Source organism: Lichenostomus cassidix, unplaced genomic scaffold, assembly GCF_008360975.1.
Source record: "Lichenostomus cassidix isolate B80296 unplaced genomic scaffold, HeHo_3.0 HiC_scaffold_34, whole genome shotgun sequence".
Lineage (NCBI taxonomy): Eukaryota > Metazoa > Chordata > Aves > Passeriformes > Meliphagidae > Lichenostomus > Lichenostomus cassidix.
Genome location: NW_028147431.1, coordinates 740541 through 763632, shown reverse-complemented (window position 1 = coordinate 763632; position 23092 = coordinate 740541). Strand labels below are relative to the sequence as shown.

General features: G+C 49.6%; 3 protein-coding genes and 1 long non-coding RNA gene across 4 annotated transcripts in view; 1 reads left to right on the top strand and 3 right to left on the bottom strand.

The window, feature by feature from the left end:
• TP53 (tumor protein p53) overlaps window positions 1-11218 on the bottom strand; it is a 26152-nt gene extending 14934 nt beyond the window's left edge. The window contains exons 1-3 of the mRNA XM_085045062.1: window positions 11145-11218; window positions 4728-4804; window positions 2976-3041 (exon numbers count right to left, since the gene is read on the bottom strand). Coding sequence (XP_084901188.1) covers window positions 2976-3041; window positions 4728-4786 — 125 coding nt within the window. The 5' untranslated portion in view covers window positions 4787-4804; window positions 11145-11218. The remainder of the gene's footprint in view (window positions 1-2975; window positions 3042-4727; window positions 4805-11144) is intronic.
• A 4370-nt stretch (window positions 11219-15588) lies between these two features.
• Window positions 15589-22648, top strand: LOC146423078 (monocarboxylate transporter 13-like). The gene is made up of 5 exons (XM_085045061.1): window positions 15589-15901; window positions 17268-17411; window positions 19039-19773; window positions 21554-21873; window positions 22628-22648. The coding sequence occupies exons 2-5, from the start codon at window positions 17318-17320 to the stop codon at window positions 22646-22648; spliced, it is 1170 nt and encodes a 389-aa protein (XP_084901187.1). The 5' UTR covers window positions 15589-15901; window positions 17268-17317.
• LOC146423079 (uncharacterized) lies at window positions 16720-17267 on the bottom strand. Its single transcript, XR_014847662.1, has 3 exons — window positions 17163-17267; window positions 16949-17012; window positions 16720-16760 (listed from the first exon to the last, which is right to left on the bottom strand). It is a non-coding gene; the product is annotated as an uncharacterized LOC146423079 (long non-coding RNA).
• The window catches only part of ACAP1 (ArfGAP with coiled-coil, ankyrin repeat and PH domains 1), a 39717-nt gene continuing 39256 nt past the window's right edge, over window positions 22632-23092 (bottom strand). The window contains exon 23 of the mRNA XM_085045060.1: window positions 22632-22782. Within this exon, the coding sequence (XP_084901186.1) occupies window positions 22679-22782 (104 nt within the window). The 3' untranslated portion in view covers window positions 22632-22678. The remainder of the gene's footprint in view (window positions 22783-23092) is intronic.

The window sequence follows — 23092 nt, the reverse complement described above, 5'->3', positions numbered from 1 at the left end:
AAAATGGCATTTTTGGGGGAAAAAATCTCATTTTTTGGGAAAAAATGGCATTTTTGGGGGGAAAATCCCATTTTTTGGGGGGAAAATCTCATTTTGGGGATTCTGGGGATCATTTTGAGTGAAAATCTCATTTTTGGGGGAAAATCTCATTTTTGGAAAATCTCATTTTGGAAAAATCCCATTTTGGAGCTCCAGGGGAACCCAGAGGGAGCTCAGCTCCTGGGGGAGGAGAGAAAAATCACATTTTTGGGGGAAAATAGGAAATTTTGGGAAAAATCCTATTTTTTGGGGGTGAAATGCCGTTTTTTGGGGGGAAAAATGGCATTTTTGGGGAGAAAATCCCATTTTTGGGAGAAAAAAATCCCATTTTTGGGGGGAAAATGGGATTTTTTGGGAAAAATCTTATTTTTTGGGGGGAAAAATGAGATTTTTTGGGGAAAAATCTTATTTTTTGGGGGGAAAAAAAGCCTTTTTTTGGGGGAGAAACCTCATTTTTTGGGGGAGAAATCCTATTTTTTGGGGGAGAAATCTCATTTTTTGGGGAAAAAATGGCATTTTTGGGGGAAAAAATCTCATTTTTTGGGAAAATCCTATTTTTGTGGGGGGAAAAATCTTCATTATTTGTTGGGAAAAAATGGCATTTTTTGGGGGGAAATCCTATTTTTGGGGGAGGAAATGGCATTTTTGAGGGGAAAATCCCATTTTTTGGGGGAAAAAATCTCATTTTTTGGGGAAAAATGGCATTTTTGGGGAGAAAATCCCACTTTTGGGAGAAAAAAATCTCATTTTTGGGGTGAAAATGGCAATTTTGGGGAAAAATCTTATTTTTTGGGGAAAAAAATCTCATGTTTTGGAGAAAAAATGGCATTTTTGGGGGGAAAATCTCATTTTTTGGGGGAAAAATCTCATTTTTTGGGGAAAAATCCTATTTTTGGGGGAAAAAATCTCATTTTTGGGGGGAAAAAATCTCATTTTTGGGGAGAAAATGGCATTTTTGGGGGAAAATGGCATTTTTGGGGCAAATAGCATGGGGGGAATCTCATTTTGGAGAAAAATCTCATTTTGGGGATTCTGGGGATCATTTTGGGGGAGAAATCTCATTTTGGGGGGGAAAAATCTCATTTTTTGGGGAAATCCCATTTTGGAGCTCCAGGGGAACCCAGAGGGAGCTCAGCTCCTGGGGGGGAGAGAAAAAAATGACATTTTTGGGGGAAAATAGGAAATTTTGGGAAAAATCCTATTTTTTGGGGGGAAAAATGGGATTTTTTGGGGTGAAATCTCATTTTTTGGGAAAAATCCTATTTTTGGGGGGAAAAAATCTCATTTTTTGGGGAAAAAATGGCATTTTTGGAGGGAAAAATGGCATTTTTTGGGGCCAAAACCACCATTTTTGGGGGGAAAAATGGCATTTTTACGGGGAAAATCCAATTTTTGGGGAGGAAAATCTCATTTTTGGGGATTCTGGGGATCATTTTGGGGGAGAAATCTCATTTTTGGGGGGAAAAATGGCATTTTGGGGAGAAATCCCATTTTTTTGGGGAAAAAAAGCCATTTTTGGGGGGAAAATCCTATTTTTGGGGAGGAAAAATAGCATTTTGGTGGGAAACGTCATTTTTGGGGGGGGAAATCCCATTTTGGGGGCAAAAATGGCATTTTTGGGGGTATTAGGGTGATTTTGGGGGGGAAAATGGCATTTTTGGGGGTGAAAATCCCATTTAGGGGAGGGAAAATCCTATTTTTGTGGGAAAAATCCCATTTTTTGCCCCTAAAAATCCCATTTTTAGGAGATCTTGGGATCTATTTTGGGGGGAAAATCCCATTTTGGGGAGTCTGGGGACACCTGGGACCCTTTTTGGGTGGGAAAATCCCATTTTTCCCATTCCGGTAAGAATTTTCCCCATTTTGGATTAAATTCCCCAATTTTGGGTTCAATAGCCCAATTTTGGGTTAAACTCCCCAATTTTTGGGTTCAATTCCCCCAATTTCACTATAAATTTCCCTAATTTCAGATCAATTCCCCCAATTTCAATACAAATATCCCAAATTTTGGGTTAAATTCCCCAATTTTGGGTTCAATTCCCAATTTTTGGGTTCAATTCCCCCAATTTCAATATAAATTTCCCTAATTTCAGTACAAATTTCCCCCAATTTCAGTACAAATTCCCCAATTTTGGGTTAAATTCCCAATTTTTGGGTTCAATTCCCCAATTTTTGGGTTAAATTCCCAATTTTGGGTTAAATTCCCCAATTTTTGGGTTCAATAGCCCAATTTTGAGTTAAACTCCCCAATTTTTGGGTTCAATTCCCCCAATTTCAGTACGAATTCCCCAATTTTGAGTTAAATCCCCAATTTTTGGGTTAAATTCCCAGTTTTTGGGTTCAATTCCCCAACTTTTGGGTTCAATTCCCCAATTTTGGATTCAATTTTCCCAATTTCAATACAAATTTTCCCAATTTTTGGGTTAAACTCCCCAATTTCAATACAAATTCCCCATTTTGGGCTAAATTCCCCCAATTTCAGTATAAATTTTGCCAATTTCAGCACAAATTTTCCCCAATTTTGGGTTCAATTCCCCCAATTTCACTATAAATTTCCCTAATTTCAGTACAAATTTCCCCCAATTTCAGTACAAATTCCCCAATTTTTGGGTTCAATTCCTCAATTTCGATATAAATTCCCCAATTTTGGGTTCAATTCTCCAATTTTGGATTAAAATTCCCCAATTTTGGGTTCAATTTCCCCAATTTCAATACAAATTTCCCCAATTTTGGGGTTAAATTCCCCAATTTTGGATTAAATTTCTCCAATTTTGGGCTCAATTCCCCAATTTTGGGTTCAATTCCCCCAATTTTGGATTAAAGTTCCCCAATTTTTGGGTTCAATTCTCCCAATTTCAATACAAATTTCTCCAATTTTGGGGTTAAATTGCCAATTTTTGGATTAAATTCCCAATTTTTGGGTTAAATTTCCCCAAATTTTGGGTTTTTCTCTCACCCAGTCCAGACGCTCCTCCGGGATGGAGTTGATGTTATCCGGTAACCTGGGGGGAGGGGAGAGGTCAGTGGGTCAAAGGTCACCCAGGGGTCAAAGGCCATGACCCCTCCCCCACCTCCCAAAAAAATCCCCAAAACCCCCAAAAAATCTCCAAGAAATCTACTAAAAAATCCCCCAAAAAATCCCCAAAAACACCCAAAAATCCCCAAAAACCCTAAAAATCCTCAAAAAAATCCCCAAAATCCCCCAAACCACCGAGAATCCCCCAAAACTCCCCGAAAAATAAAAAAAATCCCCAAAAAATTTTTAAAAAACCAAAAAAATCCCCCAAAACTCCCCAAAAACACCCAAAATCCCCAAAATCCCCAAGATCCGATTCCCAAAACCCCAAATGCCCCCAAAATCCAAAAGGCCAAGTCCCCAAAAATCAGGAAGATCTCCAAAAGATCCCCAAGATCACAAAGGATTTCCCAAGGGTTTTTAAGAAATGCCAAGGCCCCAAAAAGTCCCAGGAAAAAGTCCCCAGATCCTAAAAGTCCGGAAAGACCAAGAACATCAAGTCCCAAAAGATCCCAAAACCTAAACACCCAGCCCCCCAAAGTTCCAAAAAACCCCAAGATCCCCAGACAGTCACAAAAGATCTGACCCCAAGAGATCCCAAAGATCCAAAGATCCCAAAGATCAAGATCCCAAAAGAATCCCAAAAAGTCACAAGGGATTCCCAAGATCACAGGAGCCAGAGCATAAAAGATCCCAAGATCCCCCCAAAAAATCCCAAAAATTCCCAAAAAGATCCTGAAAAATTTACAAAAATCCCCAAGAGGCCAAAATCATGAACCAATCTGCCAAGAAAATTATTCTAGAAAACAAAAAGTCTACAAAGGCAAAATTCCAAGGTTCAAGGCCTTAAAGATCCCAAAACCCCAAAAAGATAAAAAAAATCCCCAAAGGCCACAAAATAATCCCAAAAATCTGAGACCCCAAACAATCCCGAAAAGAAGTCCCCAAAATCAGAAAAAGATCACAAGAATCCAAAGCCCAAAGACCCCAAAAACCCCAAAATCCTAAAAATCAGAAGCCCCAAAAACCTAAGATAATCATCAAAAAACCAAAGATCCCCAAAGCCCCAAAAGAGGTCTCCAAGACATCCCAAAAAGCCCAAAGTCTAAAGCCCCCAAAACTCCCAAGAGATCCCAAAATATCCGAAAAGATTCCCCCAAAATCCGAAAAGCCCAGGAAAGTCTGAAGATCCCCAAAACCCCAAAAAATCCGGAAAAAACCCCAAGGGATTCCCCAAAAATCCCCAAAGACCCCAAGACCAGATCACAAAGAGCCCAAAGTCTGAAGAATGAAAAGATCCCTAAAGAATAGAAAAGATCCCCAAAGGCCCCCAAAATTCACAGTCTTTGGATCCCAGAATCCCGAAAGTCTCAAAGCCCCCAAAGTAGAAAACTCCCAACCAAAAGATCCCAAAGGCTCCAGAGAACCCCAAGGCCCCCAAAAAGTCTCCCCAAGAATTCCCAAAAAGATCCCCCAAGATCCCCAAAAGTTCCCAAAAATCCCAAAATCTAAAATCCCCCAAAAATCCCCAAAAACCACAAATAATAAAAAAAAAACCCCAAAAAACCCAAAAAATCAAAAAAAACTCCAAAAAAACCCCAAAACCCCCAAAAATCTCCCCAAAAATTCCCAAAAAACCTCCCAAAATCCCCCAAATTCCCCCAAAACTCACATTTTCCACAAATCCAGGAATCCTTCTCCTTCCAAAAGTGGCTCCAAATCCTCAGCCATGGTGGGGGAGGGGCAGCCCTGGGGGAGGGGCCATCCCAAATTTTGGGGGAAATTCCATTTTTTTGGGAAAAATTCCCTTTTTTTGGGAAAAAATTCCTCTATTTTTGGGAAAAATTCCCTTTTTTTGGAAAAACTTCTTTATTTTGGGGAAAATTCCCTTTTTTTGGGAAAATTTCCTTTTTTTGGGAGAAATTCTCTATTTTTGGGGAAAAAAATCTTCTTTTTTTGGGGAAAAATCCCTTTTTTGGAGAAAATTCCCTTTTTTGGGGGGAAAATTCCCTTTTTTTTGGGATCCCCGAACCCCAATTTTGGGGTGAATTCCCATTTTTTTGAGGAAAAGTCCCTTTTTGGGGGGGAAATTCTCTTTTTTGGGGGAAAATTTCCCTTTTTCGGGAAAAAATTTCTCTTTTTTTAGGGAAAATTCCCTTTTTTGGGGAAATTCCTCTTTTTTTGGGGAAAATTCCCTTTTTTTGGGGATCTCTGAACCCCAATTTTTGGAGGAAATTCCCTTTTTTGGGAGAAATTTCATTTTTTTGGGGAAAATTCCCTTTTTGGGGAAATTCCCTCTTTTGGGAGGAAAATTTCCTTTTTGGGGGGAAAATTTCCCTTTTTCAGGAAAAAATTTCTCTTTTTTTAGGGAAAATTCCCTTTTTTTGGGAGAAATTCCCTTTTTGGTAGAAAAATTCCCTTTTTTTGGGGAAAATTCTCTTTTTTTTGGGAGAAACTCTCTTTTTGGGAGGAAAATTCCCTTTTTTAGGGAAAATTCCCTTTTATGGGGAAAATTCCTCTTTTTTTGGGGGAAAATTCCCCTTTTTTTAGGGAAAATTCCCTTTTTTTGGGATCCCTGAACTCCAATTTTTTTGGGAAATTCTTTTTTTTTGGGAAAATTCCCTTTTTTGGGGGGAAAACTTCCTTTTTTGGGGGAAAATTGCCTTTTTTTGGGGAAATTCCCTTTTTTGGGTGATATTGCCTTTTTTGGCAGGAAATTCCCTTTTTTTGGGAAAAATTCTCTTTTTTTGGGAAAGATTCCCTTTTTTTGGGGGGAAAATTCCCTTTTTTTTGGGATCCCTGAACCCCAATTTTTGGGGAAAAAATTCCTTTTTTTGGGGTAATTCCCTTTTTTGGGGGAAATTCCTTTTTCGGGGAAAAGTCCATTTATCTGGGGGAAAATTCCCTTTTTTTGGGGAAAAATTCCTTTGTTTTTGGGATCCTTGAAGCCAAATTTTTGGGGTGAATTCCCTTTTTTTGGGGAAAATTCTCTTTTTTTGGGAGAAACTGCCTTTTTGGGAGAAACTCTCTTTTTGGGGGGAAAATTCCCTTTTTTAGGAAAAAATTCCCTTTTTTGGGGAAAATTCCTCTTTTTTTAGGGAAAATTCCCCTTTTTCTTGGGATCCCTGAACTCCAATTTTTGGGGAAAAATTACCTTTTTTGGGAAAAAATTCCCTTTTTTGGGGGGAAAATTCGGGTTTTTTAGGAAAAATTCCCCTTTTTTTGGGATCTCTGAACCCCAATTTTTTGGAGGAAATTCCCCTTTTTTGGGGAAATTCCTTTTTTTGGGGGGAAAATTCCCGTTTTTTTGGGATCCCTGAACCCCAATTTTTGGGGAAAAAATTCCTTTTTTTGGGGTAATTCCCTTTTTTGGGGAAAATTCCCTTTTTGGGGAAAATTCCCTTTTTTTGGGGAAAAATTCCTTTGTTTTTGGGATCCTTGAAGCCAAATTTTTGGGGTGAATTCCCTTTTTGTGGGGAAAATTCCCTTTTTTTGGGGAAAATTCCCTTTTTTTGGGATCCCTGAACCCCAATTTTTGGAGGAAATTCCCTTTTTTGGGAGAAATTTCATTTTTGGGGGGAAAATTCCCTTTTTTTGGGGAAAAATTCCCTTTTTTTTGGGATCTCTGAACCCCAAATTTTCGGGGAATTTCCCTTTTTTGGAGAAAATTCCCTTTTTGGGGGGAAAATTTCCTTTTTTTGGGGGAAAATTTCCCTTTTTCAGGAAAAAATTTCTCTTTTTTTAGGGAAAATTCCCTTTTTTTGGGATCCCTGAACCCAAATTTTTGGGGGGAAATTCCTTTTTTTTAGGAAAATTCCCTTTTTTTGGGAAAATTCCCTTTTTGGTAGAAAAATTCCCTTTTTTTGGGGAAAATTCTCTTTTTTTGGGAGAAACTCCCTTTTTGGGGGGAAAATTCCCTTTTTTTGGGAAAATTCCCTTTTTTTGGGAGAAATTTCCTTATTTTTGGGAAAAATCCTTTTTTATGGGAAAAATTCCCTTTTTTGGGAGAAAATTCCCTTTTTTGGAGGAAAAATTCCATTTATTTGGAAGGAAAATTCCCTTTTTTTGGGGAAATTCCCTCATTTTTGGGGGGAAATCCCCTTTTTTTTGGGAAAAATTCTCTTTTTGAGGGGAGAATTTCTTTATTTTGGGAGAAAAAATCCCTTTTTTGGGGGAAATTCCCTTTTTTTGGGATCCCCGAACCCCAATTTTTGGGAGGTGTGTCCCCAAAATTCCAAGCCAAGGGGCGTGGCCACCCCAGACCACGCCCCTCGCTAAGCCACGCCCCCCGGAAGTAAAATTGAGCCCAAAATGAGCCAAATTTGGGCAAAATTTTGGGGAAAATTTGGGAAATTTTGGGGTTTCTCCCCATTCTGATCGATCCCTCATTTTGGGGAAATCCCAAATTCCCCCCAAACCCCAATTTTGAGGGATTTCCTCCTCCGATTTTGGGATTTTTTCCCCAGATTTTGGGGTTTTTCTCCCGATTTTGGGGTATTTCCCTCCAATTTTGGGATTTTCCCCCCAGGTTTTGGGATATTTCCCCTGATTTTGGGATTTTTCCGCCCAATTTTGGGGTTTTTCCTCCTGATTTTGGGGTGTTTCCCCTGATTTTGGGGTGTTTCCCCTCCAATTTTGGGATATTTCCCCTGATTTTGGGGTGTTTTCCCGAGATTTTGGGATATTTCCCGCGATTTTAGGGTTTTTCCTCCCGATTTTGGGATATTTCCCCTGATTTTGGGATTTTTTCCCCCCAATTTTGGGATGTTTCCCGCGATTTTGGGGTTTTTTCCTCCTGATTTTGGGATATTTCCTCCCGATTTGGGGATTTTTCCCCTCGATTTTGGGATATTTCCCCTCAATTTGGGGATATTTCCCCGATTTTGGGGTGTTTTCCTGAGATTTTAAGGTTTTTCCTCCCGATTTTGGGGTATTTCTCCTGATTTTGGAATTTTCCCCCTTATTTTGGGATATTTCCCCTGATTTTGGGTTTTTTTCCGCCCAATTTTGGGGTTTTTCCTCCTGATTTTGGGATTTTTCCCCCAGATTTTGGGGTGTTTCCCCTGATTTTGGAGTATTTCCCCCCAATTTTGGGGTATTTCCCCCGATTTTGGGATATTCGCCCCAAATTTGGGATTTTTCCTGAGATTTTGGAATGTTTTCCCCCCAATTTTACGATATTTCCCCCTGATTTTGGGGGTTTTTCCTCCCGATTTTGGGGTATTTCCTGCGATTTTAGGGTTTTCCCCCCAATTTTGGGGTGTTTTTCCCCCCATTTGGGATTTTTCCCCTCGATTTTGGGTTTTTTCCGCCCAATTTTGGGGTTTTTCCTCCTGATTTTGGGGTTTTTCCTCCAATTTTGGGTTTTTTCCGCCCAATTTTGGGATATTTCCCCTGATTTTAGGGTGTTTTCCCTCAATTTTGGGGTTTTTCCTCCCGATTTTGGGATTTTTTTCCCTGATTTTGGGGTTTTCCCCCAACTTTTATGATATTTCTCCCAATTTTGGGGTGTTTTCCTTCCAATTTTGGGATTTTTCCCTCCAATTTTGGGGTGTTTCCCCCTGATTTCGGGGTTTTTCCTCCCGATTTTGGGGTATTTCTCCTGATTTTGGGATTTTTCCCCTGATTTTGGGATATTTTGCCCAATTCTGGGATTTTTTTCCTCCCAATTTTACGATATTTCCACCGATTTTGGGGTGTTTTCCCCCCAATTTTGGGATTTTTCCACCGATTTTGGGATATTTCCCCCAATTTTAGGGTTTCCCCCACGATTTTGGGATTTTTTTCCTCCCAAATTCACGATATTTCCCTGGATTTTGGGGTGTTTTCCCCCTGATTTTGGGATATTTCCCCCCAATTTTGGGATTTTTCCCTCAATTTTGGGATATTTCCCCGGATTTTGGGGTGTTTTTCCCTGATTTTGGGATTTTCCTCCTTGATTTTGGGGTTTTTCCGCCCAATTTTAGGATATTTCTCCCGATTTTGGGATTTTTTCTCCCAATTTTGGGGTGTTCACCTCAATTTTGGGATTTCTCCCCTGATTTTGGGGTTTTTCCGCCTAATTTTGGGGTTTTCTCCCCAATTTTGGGGTTTTCCCCTCCTCCCCCATTCACCCCCAGGATTCCCCAAAACTCCCAAACTCTCAGCAATCCCAAATTCTCCCTCCGAACCTCCCAAAAACCCCAAAAAAACCCCAAAATTCCACACCCCCAAGGCCCAAGACAGACCCGCCCAAGACAAGAAGGCCAGAAAGGCCCCAAGACGCCCCAAGAAGAGGCCCCAAAGGCCCAAAATACCAAGACCCCAAAGACCCCAAAGAGCCCCAAAGGCCCAAAGAGCCGGAAAGGAGCCAAGATCAGGCCCCAAGAGCCCAAGAAGCCGAAAAGCCACAGATAAGGCCCCGGAGGCTCCACGCCTAAAAGGCCAAGAAAGGCCAAGAGACCTGACACTCAAGAAAAGGCCCCAAGATCCCAGGGCTCAGGCCCCCAAGAAAAGGCCAGGTAAGGCCCAGGCCATCAAGGCCAAATAAGACCCCAGAAGAGACCTTCCCCAAAGGCCCAAAGGCCCAGAAAGCCCGGAAAAGCCCCAAGAAATAAGGCCCACAGAGAAGCACCCAGACATCCACCAAAGGCCAAAAAGAAACCCCCAAGACCCCAGAAAGACCCCAAGGCCCCAAAGACCAAGACCCCAGGGCCGGAAGAGCACCCAAGGCCCCAGATAGACCCAAAGGCCAAGACCCAGAAGGGCCCGGAAAGCCCAACCCCCAAAAGGCCCAAAGGCCCCAGCCCCAAAAAACCCAGAAATTGAGCTCCACCCAAAAGGGACCAAGGAGGCTCCCCAAATAGGAATGCCTAAAATTTGGGCTCTGGGAGCAGTCAAAGAAAATCCAGGCCATGTGCCCAAAAGACCCCAAACCCCAAAAGAGCCTGGAAAGACCCCAAGACACTGCAAGGACCCCCAAGGCCCCAAGAAGGCCCCAAGGCCCAAAAAGGCCCCCAGGGACCCGGCCCAAGGCCCCCAGGGACCCGGAAGGAGCCCCAGGCCTGAGAGGCCAGGCCAGGAGGCCCCCAGACGCTCGTAGAGGCCCCAAAGAGTGCCAGGCCCAAGGCCCCCAAAGGCCCCAGTTAAGACCCCCAAGGCACCCAAAGCGCCCAAAAAGCCCCAAAAGGGCCCAAGATTTTCCCAAGAGACCCCAAGATGAAAACCCGGAAAGGCCGGAAGGCCCAAGGCCCAGATCCCCAAGGCCCCGGAGAAAAACCCCCAAGGCCAAGAAAGACCCCAGACAACCCAAAAGGCCAAAAACCCAAAGGCCCCAAAACCCCCAAGGAAAATTCGAGGCCCAAGGCAAATTTCAATAGATAAGACCCCAATAAGACCCCAAGGCCAGGATATTGGAAGAGCCCCAAGGGTAAGAATGCCTGAAAAAAGGGCTCCCCAAGACAGTCAAAGGCCCTGACCCTCCCAAAACCCCAGATATGTGCCCCCAAGCCTGGAAAGCCCCCAGGCGCTCCAAGAATGACCCCCAAAGGCCCCAAGGCCTGATAAGGCCCCCAGACTATCTATCCAAAAGGAAGACCCCCAAGGGACCCGGAAAACCCCAAACCGGCCAAAGGCCCAAGGCCTGAGCACCAGTGAAGGCCCAAAGCTGCCCCAAGGCCCAGTTAAGACCAGGCGCTTTGGCCCAAGGCCCAAGTTCCCCAGTCCCAGGCCAAGATGGCCCAAGGCCTGAAAGCCCAAGGCATCAAAAGCCCCCAAAAGGCCCAGAGGCCCCAAGAGCCCCCAGGAGACCCAAGATAAGGGCCCCAAGGGCCAGGCCCCAAAAGGCCCGAAAAGGCCACAAAGGCCAAAGGCCCCCCAAGGGGCCACGACCCCAAAAAGACCCCAAATAAGACCCCCAGGGCCAAAGGCCCAAAGGGCCCCAAAGGCCCCAATAAAAAGACCCCAAGGACACTACCCAAAGAAAGACCCCCCCAAAACCCCAACCCAAGGCCCCAAGGCCCCCAAAGGTTCCCCAAATCCCCAAAACCCCAAAATCCCCAAAATCCCCCAAATTTCCCCCAAAATCCCCAAAATCCCCCAAATCCGGTACCTCCGGCCGCTCCCGCGCCGCACGCGCTGGGGAATCCCCTCTCTCCCGGCATGCCTTGCGCGGGGGGCGGGGCCAGGGCGCGAACCGGCGGCGCCATCTTGGGTGAGGGCGGCGCCATCTTGGGTAAGGGCAAAGGGGCGTGGCCTGAGCGCCACCGCCCTATTGGGTGAGGGCGAAGAGTGGGCGGGGCTAAGAAATGGCGCCATTTTTGTGAGGGGAAAGGGGCGTGGCCTAAACGGCGCCATATTGGGTGAGGGCGAAGAGTGGGCGGAGCTAGGAAATGGCGCCATTTTTGTGAGGGGAAAGGGGCGTGGCCTGAGCGGCGCCATATTGGGTGAGGGCGAATAGTGGGCGGGGCTAGGAAATAGCGCCATTTTCGTGAGGGGAAAGGGGCGTGGCCTGAGCGGCGCCATGTTGGATGAGGGCAAAACAGTGGGCGGGGCTAAGCTGGCCAAGCCACGCCCCTTTCCCCGCCCTTTGCCCTCGGGGGGGGTTGGGGGTCGATCAGTGATTAACGAGCGCCCCTCCCCCACCCCGGGGTGACCCCCTGACCGCCCCTCCCCCACCCCAGGGTGACCCCCCTGACCGCCCCTCCCCCACCAGGGGACTTCGCCCCTCAAACCCAACCGGCCGGAGCAGGTAGGGAGTGCGATGGACACTCGGACAGCCCAAATCTGCCCAAAATCTGCCCGAAATTAGCCCTAAATCAGCCCAAAATTACCCCAAAGTCTGCCCAAAATGAGCCCGAAATCCGCCCGAAATTATCCCGAAATCATCCCAAAATCGCCCCAAAAATCAGCCCAGAATCACCCCGAAATAAGCATTTAATCAGCCCAAAATCAGCCCTAAAATCACCCCGAAATCAGCCCTAAAATCAGCCCAGAATCAGCCCCAAAATTAGCCCAAAATCACCCCCTGGAGACCCCAAAATCAGCCCAAAATCATCCCTAAAATTACCCCCAAAATCAGCCCTAAATCTGCCCTGAAATCAGCCCAAAATAACCCCAAAATCAGCCCTAAAATCGTCCCGAAATCAGCCCTAAACTAGCCCAAAATCAGCCGAAAAATCACCCCAAAATTAGCCTGAAATCAGCCCTAAAATCAGCCCTAAAATAGCCCTAAATCACCCCAAAATCATCCCGAAATCACCCTAAAATCAGCCCAAAATCACCCTAAAATCAGCCCAAAATCACCCTAAAATCAGCCCAAAATCAGCCCAAAATTACCCCAAAATCATCAATAAATCACCCTAAAATCAGCCCGAAATCAGCCCAAAATTACCCCCAAATCAGCCCGAAATTAGCCCTAAAATGATCCCAAAATCACCCCAAAAATCAGCCTGAAACCCCCCAAAATCAGCCCGAAAATGATCCCAAATTCAGCCCAAAAATCGTCCCAAAATCAGCCCTAAATCAGCCCAAAAATCACCCCGAAATCAGCCCTAAATGAGCCCTAAAATCAGCCCTAAATCACCCCAAAATCACCCAAAAATGACTCCAAAAATCACCCAAAAATCAGCCCAAAATAACCCCAAAATCAGCCCCTGGACCCCCAAAATTACCCACTGGAAACCCAAAAATCACCCCAAAATCACTCCTGCACACTCAGACATCCCCGGACATCCCAAAATTACCCCCCTGGACACCCCAAAAATCACCCCTGGACCCCCCAAAAATCTCCCCCTGGACACTCTGACCCCAAAATCAGCCCCTGGACACCCAAAAACACCACTGGACCCCCAAAAATCATCCCAAAATCACCCCCTGGACACTCGGACATCCCTGGACTCCCCAAAATCACCCCTGGACTCCCCAAAATCACTCCTGGACACTCGGACAGCTCCTGGACACCCCAAAAATCACCCCTGGACTCCCAATATCACCCCCGGACCCCCAAAATGACCCCCTGGACTCCCCAAAATCAGCCCAAAATCACCCTCTGGACACTTGGACAGTCCCTGGACATCCCAAAATTACTCCAAAATCAGCCCAAAATCAGCCCAAAATCTCCTCTGGACACCCAAAAATCACCCCAAAATCACCCCTGGATACTCGGACACCCCTGGACACCCAAAATCACCTCTGGACACCCCAATATCACCCCAAAATCATCCCCTCTAAACCCAAAATCACCCCAAAATCAGTCCTGGACCCCCAAAATCATCCCAAAATCCCCTCTGGACATCCCAAAAATCACCTGGAAACCCCAAAATCACCCCCTGGAGACCCCAAAATCACCCCTTGGACACTCGGACACCCCTGGACACCCCAAAATCATCCCAAAATCACCCCTGGACCCCAAATATCAGCCCTGGACACCCCAAAAATCACCTGGGACCCCAAAATCATCCCCTAGACACACAAAATCACCCCAAAATCAGCTCTGGGCACCCCAAAATCACCCTTGGAGCCCCAAAATCATCCCAAAGTCACTCCAAAATCACCCCCTGGAGACCCCAAAATCACCTGGGACCCCCAAAATCACCCCAAAAATCATCTGGATACCCCAAAAATCACCCCTGGACCCCCAAAATCACCCCAAAATCACCCCTGGACATCCCAAAATCACCCCTGGACACTCGGACAGCCCTGGACACCCCAAAAATCACCCCAAAATCACCCCCTCGACACCCAAAATCATCCCAAAATCCCCCCTGGACATCCCAAAAATCACCTGGAGACCCCAAAATCACCTGGAGACCCCAAAATCACCCCCTGGAGACCCCAAAATCACCTGGGACCCCCAAAATCACCCCAAAAATCATCCGGGACACCCCCCAAATCACCTCCTGGACACCCCAAAAATCACCTGGAAACCCCAAAATCACCCCCTGGACCCCAAAATCACCCCAAAATCAGTCCTCGACACCCAAAATCATCCCAAAATCACCCCTGGACATCCCAAAAATCACCTGGAAACCCCAAAATCACCTGGGACCCCCGAAATCACCCCAAAAATCATCCGGGACACCCCCAAAATCCCCCCTGGACACCCCAAAAATCCCCCGGGACCCCCAAGGGAGCCCTGAGCCCCCCAGACCCCCCAAAATCCCTCCCCCGTGACCCCCCGCTGACCCCCGGGTCCCTCTGTCCCCAGGCTGCTGGTGACCAGTGCCCAATTTGGGGACATCGCCCCGAAATTCCCAAAATTCTGACCTCTGGTGACCTCCTGACCTCCCGGTGACCTCTGGGTGACCTCTGGGTGACCTCCCAGTTCCTCCCAGTATCCCCAGTTAGCCTCCCGTGGCACCTCTGGGTGACCTCCTGTCACGCCCTGACCCCATTTCTCGGTGTCCCCTCTTGTCCCCGAGTGTCCCTCGGTGTTCCCCAGTGTCCCCTCAGTGTCCCTTGGTGTCCCCACGGTGTCCCCATCCCCCCGTGCGCGCTCCCGACGCTGTCAGGCGGGTTCCCGTGACCCCCTGACCCCATTCCTCGGTGTCCCCTCTTGTCCCCAAGTGTCCCCCGTGTCCCCTCCCTGTCCCCCTAGTGTCCCCCCAGTGTCCCCCCGCTGTCCCCTCGGTGTCACCAGAGTCCCTGTCCCCCCCTGCGCGCTCCCGTGAGCCCCTGACCCCATTCTCTGGTCTCTCCCGGTGTCCCCTCTTGTCCCCGTGTCCCTTCAGTGTCCCCTCACTGTGCCCCCCGTGTCCCCCCGTGTCCCCGCGGTGTCCCCCGGTGTCCCCTTGTGTCCCCCTGTCCCCCCGCGCGCGTTCCCGTGACCCCCTGACCCCATTCCTCTGTGTCCCCTCTTGTCCCCGCGTCACCCCCGTGTCCCTCCGGTGTCCCCACGGTGTCCCCCGGTGTCCCCCTGAGTCCCCTCACTGTCCCCCCGGTGTCCCCTTGTCCCCCTCTGTCCCCTCTGTCCCCGTGTGCACTGCCGTGACCCCTGACCCCATTTCCCGGTGTCCCCTCTTGTCCCCGAGTCCCCCACTTGTCCCCAAGTGTCCCCTCCGGTGTCCCCTCGGTGTCACCAGAGTCCCTGTCCCCCTGCGCGCTCCCGTGAGCCCCTGACCCCATTCCCCGCTGTCCCCTCTTGTCCCCGAGTCCCCCCCGAGTGCCCTCAGTGTCCCCTCACTGTCCCCAGTGTCCCCCCGCTTGTCCCCGAGTGTCCCCAGTGTCCCCCTGGTGTCCCCGCGGTGTCCCCTTGTCCCCCTCTGTCCCCCGCGCTCGTTCCCGTGACCCCCTGACCCCATTCCTCTGTGGCCCCCTTGTTCCCGAGTCCCCTCTTGTCCTCTCACTGTCCCCCAGTGTCCTGATCCCCTCACTGTCCCCCTGGTGTCCCCGCGGTGTCCCCTTGTCCCCCTCTGTCCCCGTGCGGGTTCCCGTGACCCCTGACACCATTCTCTGGTCTCTCCCGGTGTCCCTCTTGTCCCCGAGTCCCCCTTGTCCCCAAGTGTCCCCTCCGGTGTCCCCAAGGTGTCACCACAGCCCCTGTCCCCCCCCGGGCGCGCTCCCGTGACCCCCTGACCCCATTCCCCGCTGTCCCCCCGTGTCCCCCGGTGTCCCCTCTTGTCCCCCCGTGTCCCCCGTGTCCCCCGCTGTCCCCAGTGTCCCCCGGTGTCCCCACGCTGGCTCGCCGCTCCCCGTTCCCGCCGGGCGCGCTCCCGGCGCTGTCGGGCGCGTTCCTGCAGGTGGCGCTGGTGAGCGGCTCGCTGCGCGCGCTCGGCCTCTGCCTGCCGCCGCTAGGGGGCGCCTTCGGGGCTCCGGCGCGCGCCGCCGCCTGGGTGGGATCCTGCCCCCTAGCGGCGCTGCAGCTCGGCGGTGAGGGGGGACTGGGGGGGACTGGGAGGGACTGGGAGGGACTGGGAGAGGATTGGGATGGACTGGGAGGGACTGGGATGGACTGGGATGGACTGGGAGGGAACTGGGAGGGATTGGGATGGGATTGGGTTATACTGGGATGGACTGGGATGGGATTGGGAGGGAACTGGGATGGACTGGGAGAGACTGGGAGGGAACTGGGAATGGATTGGGAGGGACTGGGAGGAGAATGGGATGGACTGGGATGGAATTGGGAGGGACTGGGAGGGAATTAGGTTATACTGGGAGGGACTGGGATAGACTGGGAGAGGATTGGGAGAGACTGGGAGGGAACTGGGATGGGATTGGGTTATACTGGAATGGACTGGGAGGGAACTGGGGTGGACTGGGATGGAATTGAGTTATACTGGGAGCACTGGGATGGACTGGGAGGGGATTGGGAGGGACTGGGATGGAACTGGGAATGGTTACTGGAAATCATCTTGGGGTCACTGGGAGCACTGGGAATGGTCACTGGGAGCACTGGGAGCAAAAACTGGGAGCACTGAAGTATTACTGGGAGCACTGGGATGGTTACTGGGAGCACTGGGAACACTGGGAACGGTCACTGGGAGCACTGGGAACAGTTACTGGGAGCACTGGGAGCACTGGAACGGTCACTGGGAGCACTGGGAACACTGGGAATGGTTACTGGGAGCACTGGGAACACTGGGAATGGTTACTGGGAGCACTGGGAATGGTTACTGGGAGCACTGGGAATGGTTACTGGGAGGCACTGGGAACACTGGGAATGGTTACTGGGAGCACTGGGAACACTGGGAATGGTTACTGGGAGCACTGGGAATGGTTACTGGGAGCACTGGGAATGGTTACTGGGAGGCACTGGGAACACTGGGAATGGTTACTGGGAGCACTGGGAACACTGGGAATGGTTACTGGGAGCACTGGGAATGGTTACTGGGAGGCACTGGGAACACTGGGAGCACTGGAACGGTTACTGGGAGCACTGGGAGCACTGGGAACGGTCACTGGGAGCACTGGGAGCACTGGGAATGGCTACTGGGAGCACTGGGATGGTTACTGGGAGCACTGGGAACGGTTCCTGGGAGCACTGGGAACGGTCACTGGGAGCACTGGGAGCACTGGGAACGGTCACTGGGAGCACTGGGAACGGTCACTGGGAGCACTGGGAATGGTTACTGGGAGCACTGGGAACGGTCACTGGGAGCACTGGGAGCACTGGGATGGTCACTGGGAGCACTGGGAACGGTCACTGGGAGCACTGGGAGCACTGGGAATGGTCACTGGGAGCACCGGCCGCGGCTCCCAGCGGCTCCCAGTGCTCCCAGTAAGCCCAGTTCCCCAGGCCCGCTGGCGGCGGCGCTCAGCGCGCGGTTCGGCCCGAGGGGCGTGGCCATGGTGGGCGGGGCCATGGCGGGGGCGGGGCTTGTGCTGGGGGCGTTGGCGACCCGACTGGAGCTACTGGTGCTGAGCCTGGGGGGGCTGACAGGTACTGGGGGGACTGGGAGGGACTGGGAGGGGATTGGGAGGGACTGGGAGGGGATTAGGAGAGACTGGGAGGGACTGGGATGGACTGGGATGGACTGGGATGGACTGGAATGGACTGGGATGGACTGGGAGGGAACTGGGATGGACTGGGATGGACTGGGAATGGACTGGGAGGGACTGGGAGGGACTGGGAATGGACTGGGAGGGACTGGGAGGGGATTAGGAGAGACTGGGATGGACTGGGATGGACTGGGATGGACTGGGAGGGAACTGGGAGGGAACTGGGAGGGAACTGGGAGGGACATTCCAGAACTCACAGAACATTCCAGAACCGTGCTATCCCCCAGGCCTGGGCTGGTCCCTCTCCTCCACCCCACAGAACATTCCAGAACCCCATTTTTTCCGTCACCACCCCACAGAACATTCCAGAACCCCACAGAACATTCCAGAACCCTGTTATTCCCCCAGGCCTGGGCTGGTCGCTCTCCTTCACCCCCAGAACATTCCAGAACCCATAGAACATTCCAGAACCCCATTTCCCCCTCTCCCCCAGGCCTGGGCTGGTCACTCTCCTTCACCCCACAGAATGTTCTAGAGCCCAAATCCTTCAATCACCGCCGCACAGAACATTCCAGAACCACTCATTTCCCCCTTCCCCACCCCACAGAATGTTCTAGAACCCAAACCTTTCTCTCACTGCCCCACAGAACATTCCAGAACCCCATTCTTTTCCCATCCCCCCAGGCCTGGGCTGGTCACTCTCCTTCACCCCATAGAACATTCCAGAACCCCATTTTTTCCATCACCACCCCACAGAACATTCCAGAACCCCATGTTTTCCCTCCCTCCCCCAGGCCTGGGCTGGTCCCTCTCCTTCACCCACAGAACATTCCAGAATCCCCAGAACATTCCAGAAGCCCCAGAACATTCCAGAACCCCATATTTTCCCTCTCCCCCAGGCCTGGGCTGGTCACTCTCCTTCACCCCATAGAACATTCCAGAACCCACAGAACATTCCAGAACCCTGTTATTCCCCCAGGCCTGGGCTGGTTGCTCTCCTCCACCCCACAGAACATTCCAGAACCCACAGAACATTCCAGAACCCCATATTTTCCCCCTCTCCCCCAGGCCTGGGCTGGTCCCTCTCCTTCACCCTGTAGAACATTCCAGAACCCCATTTTTTCCATCACCACCCCACAGAACATTCCAGAACCCCACAGAACATTCCAGAACCCCATTTTTTCCATCACCACCCCCCAGAACATTCCAGAACCCACAGAACATTCCAGAACCCCCCAGAACATTCCAGAACCCCATTTTTTCCATCACCACCCCCCAGAACATTCCAGAACCCACAGAACATTCCAGAACCCACAGAACATTCCAGAACCCCATTTCCCCCTCTCTCCCCAAGCCTGGGCTGGTCACTCTCCTTCACCCCCAGAACATTCCAGAACCCCATTTTTTCCATCACCACCCCACAGAACATTCCAGAACCCCACATTTCCTCCTCTCCCCCAGGCCTGGGCTGGTCGCTCTCCTTCACCCCACAGAACATTCCAGAACCCACAGAACATTCCAGAATCCCACAGAACATTCCAGAACCCCACATTTCCCCCTCTCCCCAGGCCTGGGCTGGTCACTCTCCTTCACCCCCACGCTGGGCGCCATCTCCCGCTGGTTCCCCACTGGCCGCCCGCTGGCCACCGGCCTGGCAGTGTCCGGCGCGGCCGTGTCCGGCCTGGCCCTGGGCCCGCTGCTGGCGCTGGCGCTGGACGCCTACGGCTGGCGCGGCGCTCTGCTCCTGCTGGCCGCCGTCTCCCTCCACCTGGTGGCCTCGGCCGCCCTGCTGCGGCCGCCCCGCGGCGTCCCCGAGGAGCCGCGCCGCGCCGCTCCGGCCGGCGTCCGGCTGCTGCGCCACGGCCCCTTCCTGCGCTACGCCGCCGCCTGCGCCGTGCTGGACGCCGGCTACTACGTCCCCTTCGTCCACGGCGCCGGCCGGGCCGTCGAGCTGGGCCGCGACACGTCCGGCGCGGCCGCCGTGGTCACCGCCATGGCCGTGGCGGACGGAGCCGGCAGGGTGCTGGCCGGCTGGCTGGCGGCTCGGCCGGCCGCGGCGTCGCTGCGGCACCTGTCGGGGTGGACGGCGCTGGCCGGGCTGGCGGCGATGGCCACGCCGTTGGGGACGACGCCGGGGACGATGACCGCGCTGGCCGCGGCCTACGGGGCGTCGGCCGGAGCCGTGGCGCCGCTGCAGTTCGCCGGCGTGGCTGAAGTGGTGGGAGGAGGAGCTGCCCCGGCGGCCATCGGGGTCATGCAGATGGTGGAGAGCGTGGGGTCACTGCTGGGGGCGCCGCTGGCCGGTAGGGGCATGGGCAGCTTGGGGGGGATGGGCGGCTTGGGGTCAGTTTGGGGGTTTGGAGGGAATGGTCAGTTTGGGGTTTGGGGTCAGTTTGGTCAGTTTGGGGTTTGGGGTCAGTTTGGGGTCAGTTTGGGGGCAGTTTTGGGGGAATGGTCAGTTTGGGGGTTTGGGCAGTTATGGGGAATGGTCAGTTTGGGGGCCTGTGGTCAGTTTGGGTTGTGGTCAGTTTGGGGGAATGGTCAGTTTGGGGGTTTGGGGTCAGTTTGGGGGAAATGGTCAGTTTGGGGTCAGTTTGGGGGTTTGGGTCAGTTTGGGGTCAGTTTGGGGAAATGGTCAGTTTGGGGGAATGGTCGTTCGGGGGTTAGGGCAGTTTGGGGTTTGGGGTCAGTTTGGGGTCAGTTTGGGTCAGTTTGGGGTCAGTTTGGGGTGAAATGGTCAATTTGGGGGAATGGCAGTTTGGGGTCAGTTTGGGGTCATTTGGGTCAGTTTAGGGTCAGTTTGGGGTCAGTTTGGGGTCAGTTTGGGGTCAGTTTGGGGTCAGTTTAGGGTCAGTTTGGGGTCAGTTTGGGGTTTGGGGTCAGTTTGGGGGTTTGGGGTCAGTTTGGGGGTTTGGGGTCAGTTTGGGGTCAGTTTGGGGTTTTGGGGTCAGTTTGGGGTGTGGTCAGTTTGGGGCAATGGGCAGTTTGGGTTGTGGTCAGTTTGGGATTTTCAGAGCTTTTTTTGGGTTTTTTTTAGGGGATTTTTTGGGGTTTTTTTTGAGGATTTTTGGAGGGTTTGGGATTTTTTGGGGAGTTTTCTGGTGGTTTTGTTGTCGTTTTGGGTTTTTTTTGGGGATTGAGGTTTTATGGGGGAGTTTTTTGGGATTTTGGGGTTTTTTTGGGGGAATTTTTGGAGTTTTTTTTTCTTTTTGTGGGGAGGCCTTTTGGGGTTTTTTTGTTTATTTGCCTTTTGGGGTTTTTTCTTGGGATGTTCAGTTTTATGGGGAAGATTTTTGGGGTGGCTTTAGGGTCTTTTTGCAGTTTTTTAGGGGTTTCCTTGGGATTTTAGGGGTTTTCTTTGGCTTTATATTTTTTTTTTTTTTTGGGTGGGTTTGTTGTTGTTGTTGTTTGTTTTGTTTCAATTTTTGAGATTTTTTTGTAGGGTTTTGGATTTTTTTGTAATTTTTGGGCTTTTTGATTTGGGTTTTTTTTGTTTGTTTGTTTTAAACTTTGGGGAGTTTTGCGCTGTTTTCTGTTGGGTTTTTTTAAATTTTTTGGGATTTTTTGGTGGGGTTTTAGATTTTTTTAATTTTTGGGCTTTTTGATTTGGGTTTTGGGGTTTTTTTAAACTTTGGGAGTTTTGCACTGTCTTCTGGTTTTGGTTTTTTTAATTTTGGGGATTTTTTGAGGGTTTTGGATTTTTTTAATTTTTTGGGCTTTTTGATTTGGGTTTTTTTGTTTTTCTTAAACTTTGGGGGGTTTGCGCATTTTCTGGGTTTTAAAAATTTTTTTGGATTTTTTGGTGGGATTTTTGGATTTTTAAAAAATTTTTAGGCTTTTTGATTGGGTTTTTTTTGGTTTTTTTTAAACTTTGGGGGTTTTTTGCGCTGTTTTCTGTTTTGTTTTTTTAATTTTGGGGATTTTTTTTGGGGTTTTGGATTTTTTAAAAATTTTTAAGGTTTTTGATTTGGGGTTTTTTTGGTTTTTTTTTTTTTTAACTCCGGGGTTTTTTTTTCTCTGTTTTCTGGTTTTTTGGGGTTTTTTTTTATAATTTTTGGGATTTTTTTTTTGGGATTTCCCCAGGCTGGCTCCATGACGTCACCGGTGACTTCACTGTCTCCTTCCTGACCGCCGGAGGTTTCCTGCTGACCGGAAGTGTCCTCCTGCTCTCCCTGGCCCCTCCCCCCCTCCCACCCCCCCGCCGCCTCCCGGAACCTTCTGGAACCCCAAAACTGACAAGATTGGGGATTTTGGGTCATTTTTGGGTCGTTTTGGGTCATTTTTGGGGCATTTGGGGTCATTTTGGGTCATTTTTGGGTCATTTTTGGGGCATTTTGGGTCATTTTGGGGGCATTTTGGGTCGTTTTTGGGTCGTTTTTGGGTCATTTTTGGGTCATTTTGGGGCATTTTGGGGCATTTTGGGTCGTTTTTGGGGGTTTGGGGGTGGGGGAGGGGCAGTTTGGATTATCCTAATTAGGGTGGGGGAGGGGAAGGGATTTTTGCCATTTTAATGGAATTTTCACCATTTTTTATTGGATTTTCGCCATTTTTCTGGGATTTTCGCCTTTTTTATGGAAATTTTTGCCATTTTTAATGGGATTTTTGCCCTTTTTTTTTGGATTTTCCCAGTTTTTCAGGGATTTTCACTGTTTTTAATGGATTTTTCACCTTTTTTTCTGGAATTCTCACCCTTTTTATCTGGAATCTTCACCTTTTTTCTGGGATTTTCACCTTTTTTTTCTGGAATTTACACCTATTTTTCCGGAATTTTCACCTTTTTTGTGGCATTTTCACCTTTTTTCCTGCAATTTTCACATTTTTCCGGAATTTTCACCTTTTTTCCAGAATTTTCTTTTTTTTCCGGAATTTTCACCTTTTTTCCGGATTTTTCACCTTTTTTCTGGAATCTTCACCTTTTTTCTGGAATTTTCACCTTTTTCAATGGCATTTTCACCATTTTAAACGCAATTTTCACCTTTTTTCCTGCAATTCTCACCCTTTTTCTGGCATTTTCACCGTTTTCCCCCCAAAATCCCAGTTTTCCTCCCCAAATTTCAACTCCCCCCAACCACCACGAGCTCAAATTTCACCTCAACCCCACACAAATTTCAGAATTTCCAAAAAAAAATTCCAACCCCATCCTTTATTTTCTCGAAGGGGGCGTGGCTATGCAAATGAGGGGCGTGGCTATGCAAATGAGGGGCGTGGCTAGAGGGTGGCGTGTTTGGGGGGGAGGGGCCTGGCCAGCTTCTCGGGGTGGTCAGAAGCCATCAGCGAGATGTCCCTGAAGATGTCCAGCGAGGTGTCGTCACCTGGGGGGCGACGAATCCGGATTTGGGATCCCAAAATGTCCCGGGAGATCCCCAAAAAATTAGGAGATCCCAAAAAAATCTGTGGGGTTCCCACGGGAAATGACAATAACGAGAGATTTCTCCCAAAATCCCCGTGGGGAGCCCGAAAATACACCTGGGAAATGTCAAAATTCCCATGGGAAACACCAAAATCCGGGGATTTTCCCCAAAATTCCTATGGGAAACACCAAAATCCAGGGATTTTCCCCCAAAATTCCCATGGGAAATACAAAAGTTCCCATGGGAAATCCAAAAATTCCCATGGGAAATA

What these genes read in the sequence shown, in the direction of transcription:
- LOC146423078 (XM_085045061.1), top strand. Translation starts at nt 17,318, where the DNA reads ATGGTGGGCGGGGCCATGGCGGGGGCGGGGCTTGTGCTGGGGGCGTTG. An exon ending in GAGCCTGGGGGGGCTGACAG is followed by an intron (nt 17,412 to 19,038) that starts GTACTGGGGGGA and finishes CCCTCTCCCCAG; the next exon opens with GCCTGGGCTGGTCACTCTCC. An exon ending in CATTTTTGGGTCATTTTGGG is followed by an intron (nt 21,874 to 22,627) that starts GCATTTTGGGGC and finishes ATTTTCTCGAAG; the next exon opens with GGGGCGTGGCTATGCAAATG.